Here is a 24753-nt window from a genome sequence, read left to right on the forward strand (position 1 = left end):
GGAGCGGTGAGAGGAACACTGGTTTTATATGAAACAAAGCAGAAAATTAATCAGTATTTACACGGATCTTGGATAAGGTTATGGTAGAGACTAATAACCTGACACAGCAACCCAAAAAGCGGAGTGTCAAAAAGAAGAGGAAAACCTGCTCGGAACAGCTTTCAACACCATCCCCTCGGGAGCCGAAGTGTAAACGGTTTTATCTATGGAAAGGCATTTTACTGGGGCTTTGGTATCGGAGCTGATTAGAGGCGGTTTCTGAAGCCGGCGGCCTGCACGTGGGTGGGCCGGGAGCAGCGCGCGGATTTAGACCAGTTCCACTTTGGCGTTGGGATAAACGGCCACGACGTCGTATCCCTCGGGCGGCTTCACCCGCTCCTTGGCGTGCGTCTCGCAGTAGAGCTGCTCCTCGATGAAGAAGTACCCTCTCTGCTTGAGGTTGAGGCCGCAGTCGTCGCACATGAAGCACTCGGGGTGGTAGAGCTTGTCCCGCGCCTTCACGATGGTGCCCCTGTGGGGAGAGGGCAGCGGGTGAGCGCGGGCAGCACGGCGAGCGCCGGCACTGCTCGGCGCAAGGTCAGCTGTGCTGGGCATTCCCAGGGTATCTAAGGACATGATCTGGGTCCTCATCAGAGCCACCTGCTGCTGACAGCCCCGCGCCGCCCCCGGCTCTGCCTGCGGGACTCGTTTGTGTGTCCCCAGGGTCGGCGCTCGGTGCCACACGGGGCCCTCGGCCCCGAACAGAACAGAGGACTTTAACCAAAATGAACAGGGTACAAGGACAAAATGGTGAAGAGGAAAACTGCCTCTGTTCTCTGAGCCTTAGTCCCAACACCATCCATCGGAGAGCACATCCTCAGCAAAACAGAACAACCAGCTAAAAAACAACTGCAGACGCCTTCACTTGACCTTGAGAAGTGCTTTGTCCTCAGCAAGGCAGTGAACGACTGCCAGCGCCTTTGGCGCTGTTCAGAGTCGCTAGGCAGTTATTAGGATAAGCTGTCAGAAATCAGTCTATGAATCACCCCTGTATTGCTGCAAGATTCCCTTAAAAGGGGCAATCAAGCTGCGTTCCCTATCCCCAGGTTTACCCCCAGCTCGTGGCAGGAGACCCCGGGATTCTGCTCTGGGTTCTCCGCGCGTTCCCGGCGGGAAGCCGCCCGCCCCCGCGCTCGGCACTTACACGATCCCGTTCCCGCACCGCGTGCACTCCGGCAGCAGCTGCAGCCCGGACACGGCAGCGCCCAGCTTGGGCACCGGGGGCTTCACGTGCCGGGGGTTGCTCAGCCTGTCGAGTTTTTCACCTGCCAAGAGCATCAGACAGACATGAAAACTTGCCCCCCTCTTTCTTTTTTCCCGTTTTTCGCTGTACTTATTAGATCTACCCTCAGCGAAGCAGATTAAAGTCTTTTGGAGAATTAGGCAAATTAAAACAATATAATTAAATGCATTTATTTTAGGCAGCTTATTTACTTTATTCCATTTGTCAGGAGGAGACAGGAAGGCTTTTAAAAACCTAAAATAAAATGATGTGCTGCAAGATAAGTTTTCTGGGGCATCAAGTTTCCTTTCACAAAGTCAGAGGAAAGGAAGCAATGCAAATTTTGTGCATACAAACTGCACCGTGCAAAGGCTTTACAGGTCTTCTTATGTATAGATATATCATAAATGCTCATGCTTGGGACATAATACAAATGCACATGTTGTCAACAGCTGCGACACTCGAAACCCTCCCTAGCACACGTTGTTTCTGAGTAAGGACTCAGTACAAACTGTACAGTTTTGGAAACTTCCACTCTGATTTGCTGTGAGGCCTTCAGTAAATTGCCTGCCTTTTTTTTACTGCAATTTCTTATTATTTTAAATCAATGTACCATTACTGACGCTGTTTGCTGTCTGCGGGCAGGTTTGCTCAGCACACTCGGACCTGCCTCGCTCCACAGGGCTCCCTCCCTCCTCGTTCAGGGCTCTCCAGGCCACGGGGCTGGAGACCACCCAGCCTTCCCTCCTGGCCCGAGCGGCTCCAGCTTCCACAGCACTTGCCAAAAAGCTGCCGTTTCGCTTTTGTTCAGAAAGGTCCGTTTTGAGGAAGCAGCAGCTACTGAAAGCAGCATTCAGGAGTGGGCAGAGAGGTCCTGTGTTTAAGCTCTGGGACTTGTAGGTGTCCTTGTGCAGATAGCCCCATCCCTGGCCCCATACAGCTCTGATGCACAGTGCAACGCTGCTGACGCCTCTACTCAAGCAAGTAACACCCAAAGGACTCGTTTCCCCCAGATTCCACTTTCTCAAGATGCAGCATCGCATTTTGAGACACAAATACCTTTCGAGGGACCTAATGTGTCCGAGTGATGGACAGGGGCAGGGGCTGCCAGGCCCCAAGCTCTTCGTTGCCCTTGGCTGCCTGTTGTGTGTCGAGTCCTCCCCTTGCCCTTCTGAGAAGCAGCTCAGACAAGGGCTCGACCTCCTCTGCTTAAATTAGACCTAGGCTCGCTTGCCAACGGCAGCGGTTAAGCTGCCGCTGTCGCTCAAACGGGTGCTTGCATAATCTGTTACCTGGGAGAAGTTTTACAGCAAAACGAGCCCTTGAGGGCGCTGCTTCCCACCTCCCTACCCCACGGATCCTTGCCCTTACGGAACCACAACACCTCATCCTGACTTGCCGTCCTTGGCTGGACGCTTTAGCTAACCTGTCCTAGCCAGGCTGGCCCTGCGCCGGTTGAAGTGCCCACCCCTCATGCTGGAAGGGCACCTACTGAAGCCATGGGGATGCTTCCCTGTAGATCCTGTGAGATGCTTCTTATTACAGGCACAGTATGGGGCTGATAACCCCGAGGAAAACCCACTTTCTAGTGGAAATATTTTCTATATACAATAGCTCTTTGTCTGAAACGTCTGGCTCATTGAGAGAGGGGATCCCGACTTCGAAAGGACAACACACAACTGGCTCGGGCCAAAACACATATTCCTGTTACACGGGCAGATTTAAAGAAAAAGGATCAGGGTGGAAATGTTAAAACAGCCTAAAAGAAACAGCCCCAATGATTTAAACACCGCTGAAACATTACAGAGCCTTGTGCCAGCAGAGATGTTTTTCACTGAGGCCTATTTAATTCCTAATCCCTGACGAAGCAGGCGCTGACGGCGCTACCACCACCACGGCGCTGGCTCAGTGCGGGGGCAGCTGGACCTTGCCTGTGCGCTGTGAAAACCATCGAGCACAGAGAGGAGCCGAGGGGGACGCGAAGGGGACACGAGGGGGACGCGAGGGGAGCTCGCGGCCTGCTGCCGCTCGGTCGGCGCCCTTGCCCCGCACGCGCCTGCCGCCTCACGGGGGCAGCGGAGGCGCCCAGACATCCCAGCGGGCTGGGACCGCCCCAGCTCCCACCGTGTCCTCCACACGCACCTTGTCCTCGCCCCCTCTCGGCTCTCGCTGCCCGTCCTCGCGAGCCCTCGTGGGGCTGAGGCGGGAGCGGCCGCTCCGGACAACCAGGAGGAGCTTCCTGGGGACCCCACAAACCCGGTCTGCTGAAACAGCTCCTTCCAAGAGCCCAAGGAGACAGAACGTCGGGTAACTCTGGTAAAACCATCCTTGTTAAAACAAACACCAGTAAAACTCCGCTTTGGATTTATTCCCATTTCTTGTCCCCGAGGACGGAGGAAGGGGAGCAGCGTCATTAACCGGGATGAAGGCAGCTGCTTCCCGTTTTCCTCTTGCTAATGCAGGGGCCAGGGGTGCAGCAGGCCTCGTGCTGGGCACGCGCTGCAGCCTGCGCCTGCACAGGGCTTCGTTGCGCTGCAGTTGCCTGTAATTAACAGCTGCATTTACAGCACGGGCTGCAGCCACGGTCCCAAGGCCGATCCCATTTCAGGCTTTGCTGACGTGCCTCGATACCACGAGAGCACCGAGAACTCCAAAACGATGGAAACTCGATGCACAGAAGTTCATTGCGACCTTACTCCCTGTGAAGCAAGAAGCAGCAGCTCTCTGGTCAAACACCGTATTCACTGCTGTTTTATACATACAGAAACTGAAGTGCAGCAGCCAGACTTGCTAACCCTGGCAGCTTCTTAATGGGATTTGCAGTAGTTCATTTTGCCATCAAATCTAGTTGTGGTTTTACATGACCATAACATGAGAATCCCGGAAGGAAAGAGCAGATCCTAGCCCTAATGACTGTAAAGAAAAGCCTGAAAGTTTGAACCTGGAGTCCTTAATAGACTTCAGGTTGAAAGGTAGATAAAAAGAAGCTGAAAATTACAGTTTGGGGACTTTTTTTTTTTTTTAATACATAGAGTTGGCTCATACCTGAATAACAGATGGGAAGTTATGACAAATCTGGTAAGTGAGCCAAAAGCCCTTGATTTCTATTGCTGTGTTGCTGAGGACCGTTCATATCCTTATGCAAATACTATTTAACCAGGCATACAATCCTCTATCAACGGCCTACACAATAATTTCCAAACCGTTACATTTAAACAATTCATTTCAGGAAAACAGCTGTCATCTAAAAGCTATTTGCAAACCTAAACAGCTTCCACGTGATGCTCAAGTCAGCCACTAAATTTGTTAAGCAGAGGCTGGCCCAAACATCTGCATATGGTGAAAAAACCTTGGTTTGAGACCTGCCATCTGAGCGTTCCCTATTGGGGGTGTGTTTGGACCTTCCACGTTGAGCTGGTTCATGTCTCAGCACAGAAGAGCTGGGCTGTAAAACAACAGAGCAGGTCACTTTGCAAGAATGCCCCAGGAGCTCCTGCACGGATCCTTTAAAGGCATCGCAAGCTCCTGGGCCTCAGAAAGGGAAAGAGCAGGAATGAGACCAAACCAGCGGCGTGTGCATGTACAGCAGCACTTGGAAGATGCCGGGCAAGGACCCTGTAGACTCCTGGGGCTCGGTGAGGAAATTCGGGGTCACCACTGACTCCATCTGGTCCACCCAGGAATTCCCACCTGGGGGGCAGGGGAAAGAGCACTGATTTATGAAGCAGCTTCCCTGTGCACGGCAGCTTGGTATGGCCTTCCTTTCACCTGCAGGAAGGTGGCAGGTCTACGGAACAACAAAAGGGAAGCCTGTTTGAGCAGATTTCCCTTTAGTGGTGGGCAAGCTGTGCACGTCACTACAGATGGGGAGGATCAGATGATGTGTGGAGGTTCAGGGGTCTCCGTGGGAAGTGCCATGTGCTCATCCGCTGCAAAGCTTCCTTACCGTTCTCTCCAGCTTCCAACATGCCCTGCAAATACCGGAAGGATCCAGACTGCTTAGGCTCCGAAACCGGCTTCTCATAATCCTGAAGCATCTTGTAGACATCTGACTCCACATCAATCCCGTTTCTGTTTCTTGGGAGCGACTTTAAGGGGTCGATGCTGTTTAAAAACAAACCAGTACTCAAGCCAAATACAACAGCAGTTATCAGCTCATCACGGATGTACTACCCACCCTCCTCAGATTTAATCCAGGCACAGAAATCCAGTTAAACACCTTTCTCTCCCTCTGTGTTTTTCTACCTCAAGGGAAGCCTACTCTTGGAAAACAGTCATTAAAACTAGGAAAGTTAAACTTGTTCCTTTGTTTGCTTCTATTGAGCAACACAGTTTGGGCTTGACTAGTTACCAGATGCCCTAAGGAGCGAGGGCAGCTGCTCACAAGCATTGTAAATTGCTCTACCACACATGAGATGTGATGCAAAATGGGTAAAACAATGCATTTAATTAATTATGTAGGACTCCAGAACGGCGGCTGCAGTGCCTGGCAGCAGGAGGGCACCAGTTTTGCTGCCAGGCGGGGGCGGGAGTGACAGGATCCCATAAATGCATCTTCCTAAACAGCCTCCCTGCAGGTGACTGAATTCAGACCATTTGCTGGAAAAACCCCCAGTGTAAACGGCAACAAAAACGCTGGGTCACGCTGCAGTGGGAAGGGCACAAGGAAACCTCGGGGATAAGCCAGAGTTCTCAGCGTCGCCCCCTCACATGTGCTCCGACTTCAGCATCAGGCTGTTTGCGGTGGGAAGCTGGCAGGATTCAGGATACAAAGAATGAGGAGTGGCACTCGAAGCTCCTATTCAACAGTTCATCCAATAATCAAAGACATGGTTTGAATTTAAAAATGCTTCAGGTACATGTTTAAGTGTCCTGCTGAGCAGGATGAATAAGTGCTTGTGTGCTTTGCTGAGGCCTAAAAGCACAACAGTTTGGAGGGTTAAGGGCTTCTTTTTTTCTTGCAAAGCTCCAAGGACTCTTGGATCTATGTCGTTATAAAAGCTCTATGTCATTATAAAAAGTAATAAAACTAGCAAGAGCCCTTAAGCCCATTAGACAGCTTAACACATTTTAGCCATCGTCTGACTCATTTTCTCCACCAGCATTATATCCATGCCTGTTAAAATAAAATCCCCTTCAAAAATGACGAAGCGACGTTCTCTGGAAGCAATGTGGAACCTGGAGCCCTTCTGAGCCCAACATCTGTTCCCAAAACACATGTGTTGGCAGGCCCCGAGCTGCCCTCCAAGGCCAGGCAGCTCCAGCTCCACGACCAGCTGCTGGAGGTGAAGAACCTCCCCCCCTGCAATTCCTGCACTCTCCTTATGTGCCTCAAGTGCCTTCCTGCTTTGCCACAGCCCTTTCATCCATCCATCCACACATTTTCATGGAAAAGGACCTGGGGTTTTAAAAAAAATCCAGCCTGACGCAGCACAAATTCAAAAGAACCTTGTCCTGACCTAATTTTACTCCCCTGCTGCTGGAGCTGAACTCCTTGCTTCTGGCTCACAAAGACAAATAACATCAAATTTTCTTCTCGGTATTTTTTCTGCAGTTCTCCTCTTTCCAAAATCATTAACTTTCCTGGAGCGGTACTAGGAATAAACTGGCTCACAAAGTCACCGAAATATGAATTTGTGTAAGCGTGTAGTTTCTGAGCTGAAAATATACTATCATTGCTCTTTTGTATTTGATACAGACATTATTTCTTGTACAGTATTTTGCCAGTCAGGGAAAGCACAAATCACCATCAGCACGAGACATGTGAAAGCAGCACAGCCCACAGCCTGGCCTGTCTCAAAGTCAGAACCATCCACCCAAACTGTTCCTGGCTACAGCAGCTTGCTGTTTCCTACGGGCATTATTTATTTCTCTGCCTCTTGGACAGCTGCACTGAACAGATCTCAGATTTTTAAACATCCCATTTTATGGCAGTTAACTCTCTGTGCAAAGAGATTCCTAAATCCATTTCATGTGCTTGCTCCTAAACTTACGGAAGCACGATCCCTGCATGAACTGGAAAGCTGAATTTCTCCTGTTCTCAGTAGGTAGGAAACAGCTGGAGATGTGTCACTAAAACCACCCTTGCATTAACCGTAATGGAGAACCCCAAATGGCCCCGCTGAGCGCGGGGAGCAGGAGCGAGCAGTGCCCTCCTCGTACCTCTGGGAAGGAGCGATGTGGAGCCCGCTCAGCTGGGCTGGCAAACCCGGCTCGGCGCTGCTGTTCGCGTAGAGTCGGGTCGGGTTATTGTACTGCAAATTCAACATCTGTTTGTTATCCACGGGGATCCCTCCACCAGGAGAGGGAACCGGCTTTTTGTTCAGCACAGGCCCATTATCCTGAAAGAGAAACATCAGAGAAACCCGTGAGGTTTGCAGTTCTTAACACGGAGTACATGGGCAAGCTGCTTTATGATGTTCAGGTTTTGTTAGTGATACTCATGTGTTATCAGTATTAATTTTCCCACTGTGAAGAACAGAGATATGCACCAGGAAAACAAAAGCTCAGATTCCATCTGCAATGGGCTCTTGCTGAATCCGTGCAGCTTTCCTGCGTCACTAACCTGTTTCCCCATCTTTCACCCTTGCCAAATATTCCATGTTTATTCTCCTGTAAAAGCAGGATGTGTTATTTGCACAAGAGAAAGGCCTCGAGTCTGCTTCTGCTTTCATGTTACATCATCCACACAACAGCTTTCAGCCCTCTAACTTCGAGGCCTCTGCTCCTGATTTACACGAGTAGAATGGACCAAATGCAGCCCTTGCAGCCGTGCGGACTGTGCAGGGGTTTGCACTTCTTTGGGAATATCCCTCACGCACATAGATCTGTGCTCATTTCAGATTTTCTCCAGAAAAAAACAGTCATTTACAGTGTGGCAAACATTTTGACCAACCAATAATTTGCTATTTACACTTTCATTGGTTTCTTCACTCCCAAAGCAAATAAATATTTGCAGGGAAAACGAAGGGCAACTTTCTGCCACATTCCTCACGAGCCAGAACCCACCAGGCACTAAAGTGCAAGCTCTCGTGTTATTTTAGCTGCACAGAACATTATGCCCCTGTTCCTGAACGGCTCTGCCAGCCAGGCCTGTGCACGGCCCCCGAGAAGCGAAACCTCCTGTGAGACAGAAACCTCCTCCCATGTTCTCATGCAAGAAATAGATCCTTACGTAAGGGCCATTAACCCGTTTCATTTGCTAAGGCCACATCTAGAGCAGGGCTGATTTACAGCAGCCAAGAATGGTGCCCAGGACTCGGGTTGATTAAAGCTCATGAAAACACGGGAAAAAACCATCCCGTGAACAAATAACGCAGTGGGCTCAACACGGAGCTGCCTTTCCACTGGAATCGGCCAATAAAAGCTAATTGGAAACATGTCCATCACTGGTGCATGGGAGAGCACCCTGCCATGGCCAAGGGTAGTAAAAATGAACAGCTAAGAGAAACAAAAACCAGATCCTGCTAGAAAGGGATTTTCAAAGCCCAGGGCTGAAGTCCTTCCGAAGGCAAAAGGCCCATTGATAAAAACAGGGCTTTTTGCTAATTAGCAGCAGCACACTGGTGCCTTGGCGTTTGCTCTCTGCCACGAGCTGAGCGATCGCAGCTCCTGCTCCAACCTTACGGGGCTGCCCACGGAGCTCGTCCCGCTCTTCTGCTCCAAACACACCGCGTGCGGGGAACCGGCCCCCGGCATCGGCAGTTATCGAGGAGAAAAGGAATTCCTCTGCCGGGAATAATGCAGTTTTAACTTTTCCCCAATTTATATTTTTCACAAAAATCACAACCAGGTTGCAGGCTTCCAACTCTCAGATTTATGTTATTGTTTCAAGGGGAAAAACACAGAATTTGACCGTACCACAGAGAGGAAAAGGAGGATTGTAAGCGTTTCAGGAGAAGGCAATGGTCCATGCTGGCCAGATGGCTGTCTGTTTCAGGCTGCAGACTCCAAAACAAAACACATCCATGCTTTTACCATCCATTACCATTAATTACCCGTGCACTTGGGCTAAGTGTGTGCTTTGCTCAGGCAAAGCCGGGTGCCCAGATTCCCACTGCAGCCGTGCCGGGCGGGTGCGGGAAGCAGGACAAGGTGGGACATTGGGATAAGCGGCCCGCTGCTCACAGCCATCCCAGCCTCCCAGGACCATTCTCCTTAACCAAAAGCCTGCCGAGGAAGGGGCATCCCGGAGCTCTGCGCGTGGCACCCGGCTTCCTGCAGGGTGGCGAGTCCCGAGCCAGGATCTCCTGCAAGTTACATTACTAGAGCCCCTAAATCCCCTCCTCTTCCCCCTCTGCGGTTGGGAGCAAGGAGGGGAAGAAAAGCAATGGAAGGGGAGGGAGCAGCAGGCCAGGGCGTTTTCCCTGATGGGCCCCGGTGTGGCGCCTCACTGCCTCCCTTGGCTCCTGTTTGACACCCTCTTCCCCCGCGGAAGGGCCGTGTTTATGAATTAACGCGAACACAGCCCGTGCTCCATCAGCTGGAGGGATGGGATGACCTCGCAGATACAGCAGGTATGTCCGAGGGAGCAACTTCCCCAAGGAGGGGAGCTCAACGTGGGATATTTCCAAGGGTTTCTTAGGGCACACGGCGGGCGATGCCCAAGGTCTGTGCACGGCGCTGGGGCACAAACCCCAGCAGGGACCCGCGGCAGCCGCGTTCCCTGCCCACCAGAGCCACGGGCTGCAGCGGAGCCCCGGGGTCCACGCACTGCTAATGAGCTGCAGCACCAAGCGCACCCATAAACCTCAGCGGGGAAGAGGTTTGAGATGGGGATGAGCAAACCTGGAAAAGAAATTGGCTGCTCTGGCTAAAATAAAATCAATATATTGAACCTGAGGCTGGACTGGAGTCAGCACTAGCTCTTTGACTTCCTTAATGAAAACCTTTCCTGTTGCAGACTCGTTGGCACAAAGGGCTGTTTTAATCACTGACCCTTCCAGCCACAGGTTGTTCCCACTGCGTGCAGCTGGATTGCAGGAGCAAGAGATATATTTTCTTCTCATGTAGATGCTTGTTTAGCTCTAGGAGCTAATGCAAACAAAACAGGGAATCAAATGCAAGAACTAAACGCTACCGGCACTGCATGTAACACAGGCGTCCGGCTGATACGGGAGGTGTTGCTTAAAGGAATGTTTACCTAGCAATAGTCAGTCGTGACGTTCCTAACGCAGGACGGCGTATAGAGGAACTCATAGGGTTCCTTTCGGACGAGTGCTCTACAGGCCTCTGAAAATAAGAAACTCTGAAATAAGACACCCGAGAGAGACAGTGAAAAAGCCGCCAACACAGGAAATGGGAGCTCTCCACTGCCCTCCCGACGGAGGGATCTCCTTCGCCTCGTGGACCAGGAGCCCAGCGCTCCACAGAGCCCAGCCTGGGAGCTAGGGCTGCCAGAAGAGGCTGCTAATGAAAATACTGATATTGCTTGTGTGAAAACAGCATCGTTAACCGAAAAACATCAAAACCTCTCTCAAAATAATGCAAGATGTGAACAAAAAACCATCCTGGCACTATTGCAGCTGGTAACTCGTTCTGACAGATTAATCAGAAAAACAACATTTGGAGGGGACAGGCCTGGCGCTGCTGTTGGACTCCCGGCACTGGCACAGAGCATGGAGCAGCTCCCAAATAACCCGTGGGCTCCTCCAGGCAGCAACGCTGCCGTGCAAGGAAGGCTGGATGCTTGGAATGCAGAATTTCCGCCTTTACTTACAGCGAGATGCCGAACGATGGCAAGTTGTTCAAAATCGTCCTTGGGAAGGGATCAAAGAGCCCGAAATAAAAGTTCTTCGGCCTCCTTGGATCCAGACTTCGGCTCCTGGCAAGCCGCTGTGTCTGGTGCCTGCCCAGCAGAAAACCCTTTTCCCCTCTGTCAGGTGAGGATATCTCCTTTAGCTACAGCACCATGCCCAGACACAACCAAACTAATGAGCATAATTGCTGAAGTAATGAAGGTAAGTTTTTTCAAAGGAAATGCTTCCTATTTCAGGAAACATTCAGGGAAGCATTAAAAAAAAGCATGTGGAAAATCTCCATGGAAATACAAACATAAAAACCAAACGTCAAACATAAAATACGCACATGAGTTAGCCTGCTTAATAGGAGTAACGCTGGGATGCAAAATTGGGAAAACCTTAAATCCGGGGTCCATGTCTAAGCCCCTCTCCTGGCCAGAATTCCCATGCCCTCCTCCTCCGGATGCTGCCGGCACCAGCCCTTCCTGCTCGCGCTCTTCACAGCTGTGCTTTGCAGACCCAAAGACCTAATTGCCTTCTGCGCTCAGAGAGTATACTCTGTACCAAATGTAATTTCTTAATAGTTTGGGGAACTCATAGTTGTATTCTGATACCCACTTTGGTTAAACGTATCCATCTTCAACTTACAGCCTTCCAAAAGTTTCCCCGTTTTCCTGCCTTCTGCTCTGTTACTCCCAAGCTGATTCAGTTTTTCCTTTTTCAAAGGAGAGCTTTTCTTTTTGGCTGTCCTGAGGAATGCCCTGTTGCCTTTCCAGCTGCGTGCAGCTCGGAGCCTCCAGCTCCGCAGAGGTTTAGACACAGCGCTATGGAGCGCAGGACTTCACGTCCTGACCCCAAGCACTTGCCAGTCCTCAGCTCACAGTGTGTTTGATCAGCCTTTTAAAAGGCCAGAAATACAAACAAAACCATGAATCTAACTTTATGGCCTATCAGGCAAAGAGTAAAGCTGAAGATCCTTACTCTCTTGTGAGGCTAACGTTAGCTCTTTAAAACACCCATGCAAGCGCTCACATCCATGGCCTGATTTGGAAGAGTTTTGGGCAACTGCAGGTTCTGCAGGGCCAAGACACCTTCGTCCTGCGCAGGCTCCACAAGTGATCGAGATCCGGATGCCCCTCAGGAATCAGCCTGGGTTCCCAGCCAGACGCTGCAGAAGCCACAGGGTGTTTTTGTGGCTACAGGGCAAGATTTTCAGGACACAAAGAGGAACAGTTTCATTTCCCAGAGAGATGGGCACCTCGCTGTGCCCGGACGCCTGCTGCGAGATGCTTGTTTGCCCGAGCCCAGGGGGACTGGTGCTGCTCACAGTGATAAACACAGAGGCACCAGCCTTAAACAGAGTTGAGTGCCAGCAACAGCCTGACTCAGCTGGGCACAGGCTGTGGATGAGCTTCAGATGCCCTGTCCTCTCACAGCATGTTTGCTGTCAGACTGCTGGAAGAGGGACAGTGGAGTTACCTGCACACAATGAGTCAAGAGTGCCATTTAGCCCCGCGGTCCCCTTGAAGAGACACCCTCTGCACCAGGCTGCCCCGTGTGCGGTAACGACGGAGGTGTTTCTGCAGCCCAGGCTCTGCAGTACGGGGCTAAGAGGCATGTCCCTGGCACGAGTTTCTCACCTGTGCATCGTGCACGAGAGGATGAAGCCAGATCAGCACAGGGCGCCTGCCCACACGTGCACACACAGAGCACTACATGGCACGGCTGCGGTCACAACAGCTCGTGGCACCACAACAGCACGAGCACGGAGGAAGCAGGTGCCACACTGCACGTGGAGAAGGTGAGGCCACGTCTTCAGGCTCTAGAAGAGCGTGCCTTGGCACCGGACACCAGGAAGCAGCAGAAAGGGGCCAAATGGGCCAAAGGAGGCACAGGCAGGTGCTTCTCAGACCCACAGAACCATCTCCCCACATGGCCGCCTCCCTGTGCACCTCTGAACAGGCAAACTCGGATGATTTGGGTCTCTCCTCGCAGAGCACTTCTCACTGCTGAAGTTTGTCTGTTTCATGGCTACAGCTCCCCTTCCATGCAGGTCTGACAAGCAATTACGTATCCTGACACCCCCTGCCCCTGAAACGCAGCTCGGCATGGAAGGCCAGCCCATAATCCAGCCACCCTTCCCCAAACTGCTCCGAGACCTGGAAATGGAAACCCCATTATTAATCCGCAGCATGGCCCGGCCGGCCGCGTTTGCACTTTAATGCAAAGAACAGCTTTGCATAGGGGCCAGTTTCCACAGGAACTGCACCATTCTCCAGCTCCTTGCATGAGAACTGCTTTTCCCCAAGCCCTGTCTCATAAAAGCAGTTCTTGGGGATGTGAGGAGCTCGAACGGAGGGGGAACAACGCAGCTGAGGCAGGGCAGGGTGAGGAGCTTCCAAGTGGGAGACAGAAGGTTGCTCCCAAGGAAGAGAAGGACACCGGGAGCAAAGAGCCCACATGCTGCAAGCTGGGAGTGAAAGAATATGGGAGGCAAAAGCTCTTTGCTACTGCAGGTAAAGGATATGTCATTTCTCACAGGATTAGAGCAACCTTCAAGAGTCATCTGAAATGTCAAGAGTCATACAGATGGGGAAATTTCTAAGCTATCTGCAAGGGCTGGGCCAACATGGAAAGATGTTGGGAATTTCCTAACTTTGGTATTGTTCGGAGGGAGGAGTAGGATATCTACACCCCCTCTCTAAGGGTGCTCTGAGGGGAGGAAGCTCTGTAATTTAAAGTGAGATGCTATTAAAAAAGGGCATCCCATGCATCCGAAAAAAGAAAAGCCCTCACACCCTGGCTTTGTAAAGCACTCAGTGAAGCAACCAGACAGCCCCTGCACAGCACCAGATGCGGGCTCGTCTGGCCCTTTGCAGAATACTGATCGCCACAGAAACACAGAGCCCACAGCAGAGTTACCCGAGAAAGGCAGCGACAGAGAAAACGTGTTTCCATTTACCCGGCCTGCTCCAACGCAGAGCTCACGTTTGTAATATCAGCAGGGATGTGTTTTACAAGCAGACAGAGGAGGCCTTTGTACAAATGTATCTGCTCTCTTAATGCTTTTATAAAAGCAAGATAACTGGGGATCATCTGCTCTGCCGAACTGGAAGGCATAGGATAAATTTGCTACGTTTTTCAAATACCGAAGCCCTGCACACAAAGCTCTCCCGACAAAGCGCTTTCCACAGGCACCATAAAAGCATTTGGGTATAAAAGTAACAACCGCGTTGCAGTTACACAGTAAACTGTGGTGAGGCTCAGGTTAGGGTGAAATATCTTCTTTCTCCTCATATACCCAAACAACTCCAGACCCAAGTGATTTCATGTGTAAGCAGAACTGCCATGCTGGTAAAGACTGGGTAAAAAGACCTAGGAATAAAAGAAAATTAAGTACCACGTAACAGTTTTGCATTTTTACCTGTATGAGAAAACTTAGCAGTCTGTGTCAGGAAACAAATAGCACCGAAACTTCAGGGTGTTTTTGCAAGACACTGGGAAGGAGGGGAGATGATCCTCAAACAAGATGAGGCAAAGAACTCCCCTGAGTGAGTTTTCATGGGCCAGCTTAATGCAACAGAACAATATTTGGGGGTTTTGTTTTGAAATGGCTCAGCCTCTAGCTTGCGTTCATGAGCAAGGCAGCCACAAGTGTGTCTCAGGCCTTCCTGCTAGCAAACAAGCCCTGGCAATGCCTGGGGATAACATCCAGGCCCCCCGCTGCAAGAGAACACAGCTGGGGCAGCCTCTCCAGCTGCACTTGTGCCATTTGGCCTCACTCTGCCACCCAATTTGCCCTTAACCCAGGGCCTCCACAGATGCCGGCTGCTCCCTGTTCCCATCCCTTTTGCTCTGGTCTCGGGGTGAGGGAGGACTCGGTGCCTGGGCCAATTCACTGCGTGCAGCGAATCCCGCTGCGTCCAAGCCCTTCCCAGCTCCGCCGCTCATCCCAGACGGCCCCGGCGCCTCCTCTGAGGGTCGGGATACGCTGTGGTAACAGACAGGCTCCCGTGTGAGCCCACTGCCAAACAAGTCACCGTTTCAAGTGGCACTTGGTGATGCCCGCAGCTTTTCAGGCGAGTATTTCCCCTGGGGAAAGTCGCAGGATATCACGGTATTTAGAGCTCCTTACCTAACACACCCGTTCCTCAGTAACACGTAAATATGTTGAAACACTAACAAAGGACTGCAAAGGGCAATTCATTCATTTTAAGTGAGCAACCAGAAAAACTTGAATGTAAGTTAATCTCCCCCGTGGTTTTAACTGATAAGAACAGAGACACTAAAATACACATGCACATTCCCAAAACATACTGTAGTTCTAAACACTTAGGTATGCAGTTTTCTTACCCATCTTAATGCCCTGAGATTGATGTTAAGTACAATAATAGGGTATATGTCTTTGTTAGCTTTTTATGCAGTGGCGTTTTTTTGTCTACACCTTTGTCAACCCACCTTAGCATAGGTGCTATGGGAGCAAGCTGTTTAACTGCTCTGGACAAGAAAATGCCATTGGGAAGTTCCCACTCCAAGTCGTTCCTTTATCCTTACATTGTTCTTCTCCTCGCTCATATATCCTAGGTTACTGAAGAGGTTGATTTATGTCAGAGATACGTAAGGGAACTTTACCCAAAGGGCTGCAGCTCTTAGAGGTCAGCACGTGGCCACGCTACGGTGGAAAGTCCTTTGCTTTCAAACAATTTGATATTACATCAAACGGGGAAAACCCCGGGCATGTACCAGCCTGTGCAGCCCCTTCACCCAGTCAGTCAGATCAGCAATTTTGGTTGTGTTTAAAGCCCCAATACTGGACTGAGAAATGCTGCCTCAATAACTCCGGTTCACGGCTGACTCGAATTACAGAGGCTGTCAGGATCCAGCATGTTTCTACTATTAAATCAGTCCTCAAACAACGAGCTGGGAGTTCCCATGCGACCGGGAATCCAGCGCCGTGCCAGGGCATTAGCTCATCCTTTGTTTTCCCAACAGTATGAAACCAGCGTTCCCCGCGCTCGCGAGCGTCGCTAATTCCCGCTGCAGCTCCAGGGGCTCCTGAAGCTCTTCCCATAGGCAGACATCACCCCATCCCGTGCTCAGATTTTCAATGAAGGAAGGAAGGTCTCCTTACGAAAGGAAATTCCATCTCTTCAGCACACAGGGCTTTAACCCCTGATTTACAAAAACAAGTATGGTCTATGCTATCAGGTTCTTGGGTAAACGTATTTGGGAGATTTCTGCACAATACCAAGCCATTTAGATTTTAAAGCAATACTCTAAGCTGATTAATCAAATGAGAAGAAAAAAACTGTAATGAAAAGAAATCTGAGGCCAAAAGATGAGTAAGAATATCTAAAGCATTTTTAAGCTATACTGGTGATTAAAGCACAGTTCAGTCTCATGGCTTTTTTTACACTGCAAAAAAGCAAAACACTGGAAGAGTCCTCACTGTGCGGGACTGTTTCAGCCACGCGACGTTACCAGTGGTACTGGCAGGAGCCCAGAGCCGACCGTCTTCAAGGGTTGAGTTTCCGATCCCTCCACTCCATGGGTTATTGCTCCACAGGCATGGAGGACCAGCAAGGATGAGGAACACTGAGCCCCGGCAAAGAGCAGCAGAGACGGGCTGGATAAACTCAAGAAAGAAGAGTTTTGGAGCCAACAGAAAACGGCCATTGCAAGAAAACCAGGGCTGGGCGGCCAAGCAAAGGCCAACCATGCCAAGGTTTAAGCTGCTGTCTCTTACAACCAAATACAACTGCGTTTCATCTATTTGCATGATGGCTAACAGATCTAGCAATACACCTGCAGCTCAAAAACATCACAATATTTATAAAATGAGCAATATTAGCCAAGCTGTCTATTGCAGTAAACAGCAACACAGAGTGCCACATGGTAGGTGACACTTTGATAGCTGGTGCCACCCTTCAGGGAGCACAAGGCTATTGGGGCAATATAGAGAGGAAAGCCCTTCTAATGATGGCGCTTGAAGGAAGTCTCTCTGGGTCCCCACGCACAGTCCCTTGGCCAGGACCAAGGACCATGTGCAGCCTCCCATGTTGCCTGGTTCCATCGGCTCCAACAGTTACAGCAGAGGCAGTTTGTCCCCGTTGCTCCTGTCCCCTGCCTCTCCATTACCTTTGCCCAGGCGGCTCCACTCCTTGCACCCAGGGCACAAACAACATGAGCATCTGGGGACTGAGAATTTGGAGCCACACAGAACAACACAACCTCGTGGAAAACACCTAAGAGAGCAGGACGATGCCGCCTTGCGTGGAAAGACAGGGTTTCATTCTCCGTTGTTCCCAGGCTACATGTAAACCAGGGCTTGGAAAGCAACTGCCCGCGAGTCCCAGCACGAGAGGAAGCGAGAGGTGCAGGAGCAAGAGCACCTCGGGGTTCAGCACCTGCCGCCAGGCCGGGTGACTGACCATGTCCTCGGGGGGTCTCCCCCTCTCCAGCTGCTCCCAGAACCAGGGAGGAAGCCCAGGGCTCCTCCGGGGCTGGGCAGACCCAGGACTCGTGCCCTGCACCGCTCTCTGCCTCATGTTGCCCTCGCTCCCGTGAGGGCACCGGAGCCTCCCGTCAATGCGCACGGCCAGAGCTCGACCTGCAGCCTGGAACAGCAGCTCCCAGCTCCGCGGGGCCGGCAGCGCGAGCAGCGTGAGAGCCGGCAAGAAAACAAACATCCCCTTCTTTATTAGCACCATATGGGGCTATTTTGACTAGACGCTAGCGCTACAAGAAACTAAATTCGGTGGAATTTCCAGAACGAAGCTCTTTGTTTCACACGAGGCTGCCAGCGCTTCCTACTCACAGCGTCTGCAGGGAAAGGCGGGATCGGGAATTGCCTCCGCGCGTGGGCATCGCTGGCGGGCAAGCGGCAAGCGCACGGGCAGCGATGGCAACGAGTGACACCGTTATAAGCTGGAAGGTGCCTGAAATCGAGCCCCTCGCTGCACAGCCTCACACCAAGGTCAGGCTCGAACGCTGTAACTGATAATTTCCTAACTGTAACTAATATTTTCTATAGAAACAGGGTTTTCATTAACGCGGTTCTCTGGCACTTTGATTAATGTCGTTTCTGCTAAGTGTAAGCAACAAGCTACCTCTTAACTTCTGGGTCCTTCAGTTTTGATGACAGATATTCCCTGCAGTCATGAGATTAATCAACAAGGTTTTAATAAGGAAGACTGATGAGTTTTTTGATCTCCTTAACTAGTTTTTTTCCCCCCTAAAAGCTCAGCTGACAAAACATCACAGAATCACTATCAACAATAAAGTTCTCTCCTATCAGCCTGTTTTTGCACAAAGAGTGAGAGCAACTGCAAAGCTGCTACCTTCAAGACAACGGAATGTTACCAAAATAATAAATAAAAATGTGCTTATGGGGCATGTGCTTCCCTCCACAGTCACAGGCAAATCACGAGGCATCGGTGCCTCTGCTCGTGTTCACACCTTGTGGGCTCACAAAAAGAGGCTTCTAAGAATTTTTCCTTGCCCCGTTTTTAAACCCTGTTTTTTACCCCAGCTACAACCATGGCCGCCAGAAGCCAAAATCCTTCCAAGATGCCTTTGCATGGGACAAGGTGGAAGCTGAGAGTGAGACCTTGGAGGAAGGACACCAACACGTGCCCCGTGTTACTGAAAAGGCCACGTGGGTGAAAGCTCAGCCCTGCTCACAGACAGCCCCAAGCCCAGCTCTGCGAGCCGCCCTCCAGCTGCATTTCCTCCTGGGGTTTCAAAGCAGGTCACTTCATTCCAGACATTAGCAAGGTTACACATTTGGAGCCAAACTATTACTTTACAACGGATCTTTTCTCACTTGTAATCTAGTAAGTGCCTTTGCTACCGAGGCTGAATTTTAGCATTTTAACACTCCGCAGAGGGTCACAGGCTCCTCCTGGGCAAAAACACCAGTAAACCCAAATACACTGAGCACTTGACTACTCAACATTTCCTTAAGGTGATGCCAGTGATGGCTGCAAGGGGGCTTAGAATTACCTCGCTTGAGGATCCAGGTATTGTACCGAGAAGAGCAGCAAATTATGCTCCACCTATCCAAAGATGAATAATTCACAAAAAAATAACCGAGCAAGGTTATTTCCCTTCATTTCCATGCCAGTTAACCCATTATTACAAAAAATCAGGGGTCAGGACCACTGCTGGCACACGAGCGTGCACACACCAATAAGAGCCCCTTATCCCAAGCTCTGAGCCGTGTCTCACATCAGAGTGTTTTGGGAAGGCAAGGAAGGAGCACGGGGGCACAAACATCCCGACACCCCCGGTACCTCCTGCTCCTCTCCGGGACACACACAGTCATTCAGAGCATGGAGGAAATGGAGTTTTCTGCCTCGTTAAGGGGCAGACTTAGCTCACAGAAACCACAAAGGGAGAGTGAGAGCAGGAATCTACTCTTTCTACCTGTTTACTCCTGTTCTCTTTTAAAGTCTTGCCACAAACATGTCTTTTTACTTGCTGAGTATTTTACAGATTTAGAACATAATTTAGTGTAGGTCTGGATTCAGGAGAATATTTTCTTACCCCATCATTACACACCATGTAACTGTCTAATTTTTAAAAGATCCATATGTAACATATATTAATAGTACTATTCAAATCCAATCTGCTTTAAACCTCAGAAATGTTGTGTCTGGCAGGGAAACTGCTGCACATTTGTTCCTTATTTAATATTATTCACAAAGTTTTGGGCACATCAAAGTCTATTATAAAAATCTGTCAGAAAAGATTGCCATAATTGATTAACGAAGCAAACATGGCCAGAATTCAAAGCCAAAGCATATACATCACTCTGCATTTTCAATTAGCGCAGAAAAGGCAAGCAGATCTGTGAGTCCCTCGTGCCTAATAACGGGGCTGGGATTTGCTGGTCCTGCTGTTCTGTGAGGTGAAGGACTGCAGCACTAAGAACGGCTCTTGTCTCTCAATCCGCAAGACTGGGAAGGCAAAATATCCCCAACTCCACTGATTATCCGACCACGTTTGTCTGCAAGGGCCAACAGACTCGGAGCCTGACCATATCGATCTGTTCTTGGCAGCTTCTGTCACACATTACTCCTATCTCCTCCACACTTGTCTTTCGGTGACTTTCCTGTTGTCAGCACCATCTCCTCATTCTTCACTGAAGGGAAGCAAAATAGCAACTGTTCCTCCTACCACCATATTTGCTTCTTCCCCCTTGGGGACCTTTACATTAATGCTGAACAGGCTATGGACCAGAGCAAGGCTGGGGGGGACTCCTTGATAGGACGCTTAAAAACCATCCAGGTCTAGAAACGAGCAGCAGAGCTGAGCCAGGAGCATCTGCACAGGGCAGCGCAGGAGCACTGCAGAAAACAAAAGCCCTCTGGAAACAGCTTCCCTGCTACCTCATCTCCTCCTGTCCTCCTCCTTTCCCAGGTACCTCCAACAGCAGCCATCGCTGGCCAGGAAACTCAAAAATCCCAACACTCAGATCAAAGGAGTAAGTTCTTCCCCTTCGAGGGGCCAAGGGCGAATTAAGAACAACCTCTGAACTCGCTAAGAGACTGTTAGTCATAAATAGATATGAAAATGGAGATTTATTCACAACAGTGCTGTCATACTGACCCTTAGAAAGCTTGAGGTGAGGGGCTAGGAGATACAGGAAGGTGCAGCAGACCCAAGGCGTGAAATACTGGCAGAAGGGCTCTAGGGAAAGGAGCTGAAGATAAAGGGAAGACACAAGCTGTAAAACAGAGAGGAAGAGAAAGCAGTAAGACAGAAAAGAAGCAGAGGCATCAAAACCATCGCACAAACCAGCACGACATGAACTGAATCGCTGCTGCAGGACTGCGCAGGGCTCTGCGAAGGGGAGAGCCCGAGGGCAGGTCCTCTGAGGCAGCTGCCATCCATCTGTTCATCCATTCATCCATCCATCCATCTCCCACCCCTCGACAGGGTCTGTCCCTGTAACATTTGGTGCCAACGAGTAGGGCGACTCCTCGTGCCAAGCGCCCCAGGAGGGCTGCGGGTGCTGCTGTCGTGCACCGGCACCGACGGCCTCTCTCCGTCCCAGTTTTCTGCTCCCGCGTTGCCATCTCTGCCCTCACGCCAGCACACGGAATCAGGGAGGGAAGCGGCAAGTTGAGGCAGGCAGAAATCCAACTTGGGTGGAGCACAATTGAGGAGATGGGTTTAAATCTGGATCAGTTCTCAGGTCTAATTCCCACAAGAGTATTTGTGCCAGCAAAGAGGCCCGGGCCTTAAAATGACCATGAAAATGCAGAGCCCAAGGAAAGGAGGGCAAGACCTGCACAGAAAAGCCCCTCTTTACAAAAATCTAACAAACACGAAGTTTTAAAACAACACTGTTTAACCTTTGCAAGGACCGTGGACACTGGAGAGTCTTTCCAGGCTTTCCACTGGGATTTCCTCCCTGCAGAGGACTGAGCTGAAAGAACATCCATACACAGAGTTGCTGCTCCCATACCTGCAGGTCTGGGTCTATATTGATCCGGTAAGCTTGGGCCTTTCCATCTTCTAGCACAGGAGGTGACCAGGTCTTCCCTTCAGCTCTACAATGGAAAATTAAAGAATTTTAAATCAAATGTATTTAAGAAGGAAAAAAAAAAGCTTTTCCCCTTCCCAAAATAGCAGCAAGAACTACAAACCGGAACACGGAAGGGTTTATACAAATGACTTCCAGCAAGAGGGCTTGTGCCACCCTGCCCCAGTGCCGACCCTCCCAGCGCAGGCGCGGACGGAGCAGCCCCCCGCACAGTTTCCATTCCCAAACGCATCCTCGGAGCTGCCAAGCCAGAGCGGAGGCTGCCGCTGCCCCGCGTTGCTCTGCGCTTGAGCACGTTTTTCCACAGAGTGTCTCAGTACAGTTGGGATTAGATCACTACCATGTGTCTGCTCTGCTCCACGCGTAGGGCACGTAGGATCTGCTGCTCCCATTTGCTGCCTTTTCATTTCCAGTGGACAGAGGGAGTTGCAGGGGCCTGTGCAGGGTCTAACACACTTTTGCACAGGCATTTCTGGACACAGAGATCTCAAATGTTATCAGAGCTACTGAGGAAGTCTTGGCAATTTGGGAATTAAGTGCCTCAGGCTGAAGTTCAACATCTCTGCCGAGCCCAGGGATCCTAGAGAAGCTGCAAGAGACCAAATGCTGCGTGCAGAAGAGCAGCACATTTGTGAATGAGCTGGTGAGAGTGTTTTACCTATGGGACAAGAGCTATTCCTGCATGGAAAAACACCTTCCCCTCCCACACTGCCTGCTGCCATCCAAGTGCACAAGGCAGTGCATTTCCCAAAACAAAATGCCTTTTTTTCCTCTGCAAAATAGCACACTAGAAACCCCCAAATCTCTCAAAATAAGGGGACCAGCCCCCAAGCTTTGCACTCCCTTCTGCCAGAGGGGCTGCCAGCACTCCAGGACTCTTTTTTCAGCCCACTCATTCCAATCAGAGGGAATCTCTACTGCATTAAGGTGGAAGAGGGAAATCAAAAGCTCAAAACTCAGAGCACTAATTGTCCAGGTTAATCTCAGAACCTGTGTGCTTGGCACTTAAGGAAAACCAAGTTCTTGCTGTTCCAGGTACAGGCAGCTTACGGAGCCAGGGATCCCTTCTGCGGACTCTAGCCCCTGCCACACACCACATTCAACCACATATTAATTATCTGCAGACTCCAGGTTTGAGGGGGGAAAAAAAAAGCAACATTTTAGCACAGGAATCTCCTATGTGAATTTTTACCTCCAGTATTCTCCTTTTAAGCCAGTCAATGCATTAAACCTTTACAAATCAGGATCTGATACAAAGCCCATTAAAGCTGAAGCTTCCCACTGGATTTAATGCACTTTGGCCCTTTGTGCTTCTATTTTTCCCAAATCACCAATCGCTACCACAATCATAGTTTGTTTAATGATAGTCACGGCTTTTTCAGTAAGGAAGAACTCACTTTTCATAGCTTGTCTTGTTCTGATAAACTATCTTTACTTTGTAATTATTTAGGTTTTGGCCAGGGTTCTGCTTTTCAAACTTGCCTTTCACACTCTTCTTTTAAAATTGGGATACAGGAAACCAATCTTCCCAGAAATGACACCATTGCTAACAAATCTAACTTGATTTTTGCCCTGAGCTGGGGCTGTATACATTGCTTCCACATCAAGAATTTCATCTGGAGGCCCAGAACAATGAAAATGCCTAATTGCATTGGCAGAGACCGCAGTTATTATTTCTGTGCTTTTTCCTCTTGCGCTGAATGAGCCCCATGTTTGCTCACGCTCCCGACAAGTCAGACAGCTCTGACGTTCTCGTTCCGATCTGCCCCAGGGACCGGGTGCCAAATACAGTTTAAAAGAATCCCTAAAGATTTTAATTTGCCAGTAAATGAGAAAGGAAGAGTCATAAAATGTTTTTGATTCTAGAAGATTAAAAACGATGAGCAACAATAAATTCCTCTCACATTAGGCCAAGGCATTTAGCCCTCAGTCCCAGCCAGCACTTTCAAGCTAAAATCTCCCAGTTTGCTGTTCCTGACAAAGAGCTCACACTGTCCGCACCAGAAAACGACTCGACTTGTTTTTCAAAATTAGAGATTTCTTCCTGCTTTATGAAAGACACGGTCAGATTTTCAGTCACGGTTGCATGTAAAAAAACATTCAGTTGGGGCTTTTTAATGATTAAACTCAGCAGCCTCCCCCCAGCAGCCACCCCATGCTGGTGTTTGGGTACAAGCTGCAGCCTTCTACCCCTTCCACCAAATCCCAATGCAGGAAGGGCCCGGACGGAGCCAGCGCAAGCTCCGCTGGGACTAGGGCTGGGAATGTTCAGGGAATGAGCTGGCTCCGGGGAAAGCAGCACCTCGCAGCAGCAATGTCGGTGCAACGGCTGCCAGGACAGCGCCAAGAAAACAGCCTTCCTGGGCGAGCGCCAGGCCTCCAACGTGTGGCTTTTTGGAACAGACCTATTAAGACGACATAATTAAAAAAATAAAGAAAATTGCAGACTCCTTTTATCCCACAATTTGTTTTCTAAAAGCTTCAATGTCATTTTCCAAAAATTACTTGCATATGAGCCGGCATTTTCCCCGAGTGTTTTTTCACCTGGTAATCATCTGGACATCCTGCTCTGCATTTACAGAGCTGCTTTTAGGCTGCAAAGATTCCTGTGCCTTACCGAATGCCTAATTTCTGCATCCCCTTATAAACTAACATCTAGCTTTAGGGCAAAGCGCCCAGGCGAACAGGTGGGAACAGGACAACAGCTGCACACAGCGCCCAGGAACTGCCATTTCACCGAGTTTCACCCCAAAATGTTCAGCCATGTCTGGGGGTGGTGTCTTTAGCCCGTGCCCTGCAGCCCACCCATCCCTGATGACGCTGCAACTAAGGCAGTGACTGAGGTGCTCCCTGTTACTCTGATGGGCACACTGGCCTTCCAGAACCAAACCAAGCCCAGAGGAAGCTGCAGCCAATGTTTGGAGTTCTCCAAAATTATGAGCTTCCCACCAGCAAGCTGGTCTGCCCCGTGCAGCACGTAACGCTGCTTGTGGACGTCGACAAGGGGGTTAAGGCTCTGCACAGCCGGTGCAGAGACGATACGCAGACCTGCCTGCAGCTGGTGAGTCACCCGCAGGGATGGCTAAGGAGGAGCCACGGGATTTCGGGTCTTCTTGGCTACAACTGGGCTCCTGCAGCAGGCTTAGGAAAGCTGGAAGGTTCTTTCTGTGCTCGTCCTCGAGGAGCTCCAAAGGGGAAGC

The 24753-nt window shown here is 50.2% G+C and overlaps 1 protein-coding gene across 1 annotated transcript in view; it reads right to left on the reverse strand.

Moving 5' to 3' along the window:
* Positions 1-293: 293 nt before the first annotated feature.
* Positions 294-24753, reverse strand: part of PDLIM4 (PDZ and LIM domain 4) — a 43386-nt gene continuing 18926 nt past the window's right edge. Inside the window, exons 3-7 of the mRNA XM_088536892.1 lie at positions 21476-21560; positions 7424-7602; positions 5208-5365; positions 1184-1304; positions 294-511 (exon numbers count right to left, since the gene is read on the reverse strand). Of these exons, the coding sequence (XP_088393018.1) occupies positions 307-511; positions 1184-1304; positions 5208-5365; positions 7424-7602; positions 21476-21560 (748 nt within the window). The 3' untranslated portion in view covers positions 294-306. The remainder of the gene's footprint in view (positions 512-1183; positions 1305-5207; positions 5366-7423; positions 7603-21475; positions 21561-24753) is intronic.

This window comes from Tinamus guttatus, unplaced genomic scaffold, assembly GCF_059628265.1.
Source record: "Tinamus guttatus ecotype Peru unplaced genomic scaffold, ASM5962826v1 Tinamus_guttatus_pri_ptg000710l, whole genome shotgun sequence".
Lineage (NCBI taxonomy): Eukaryota > Metazoa > Chordata > Aves > Tinamiformes > Tinamidae > Tinamus > Tinamus guttatus.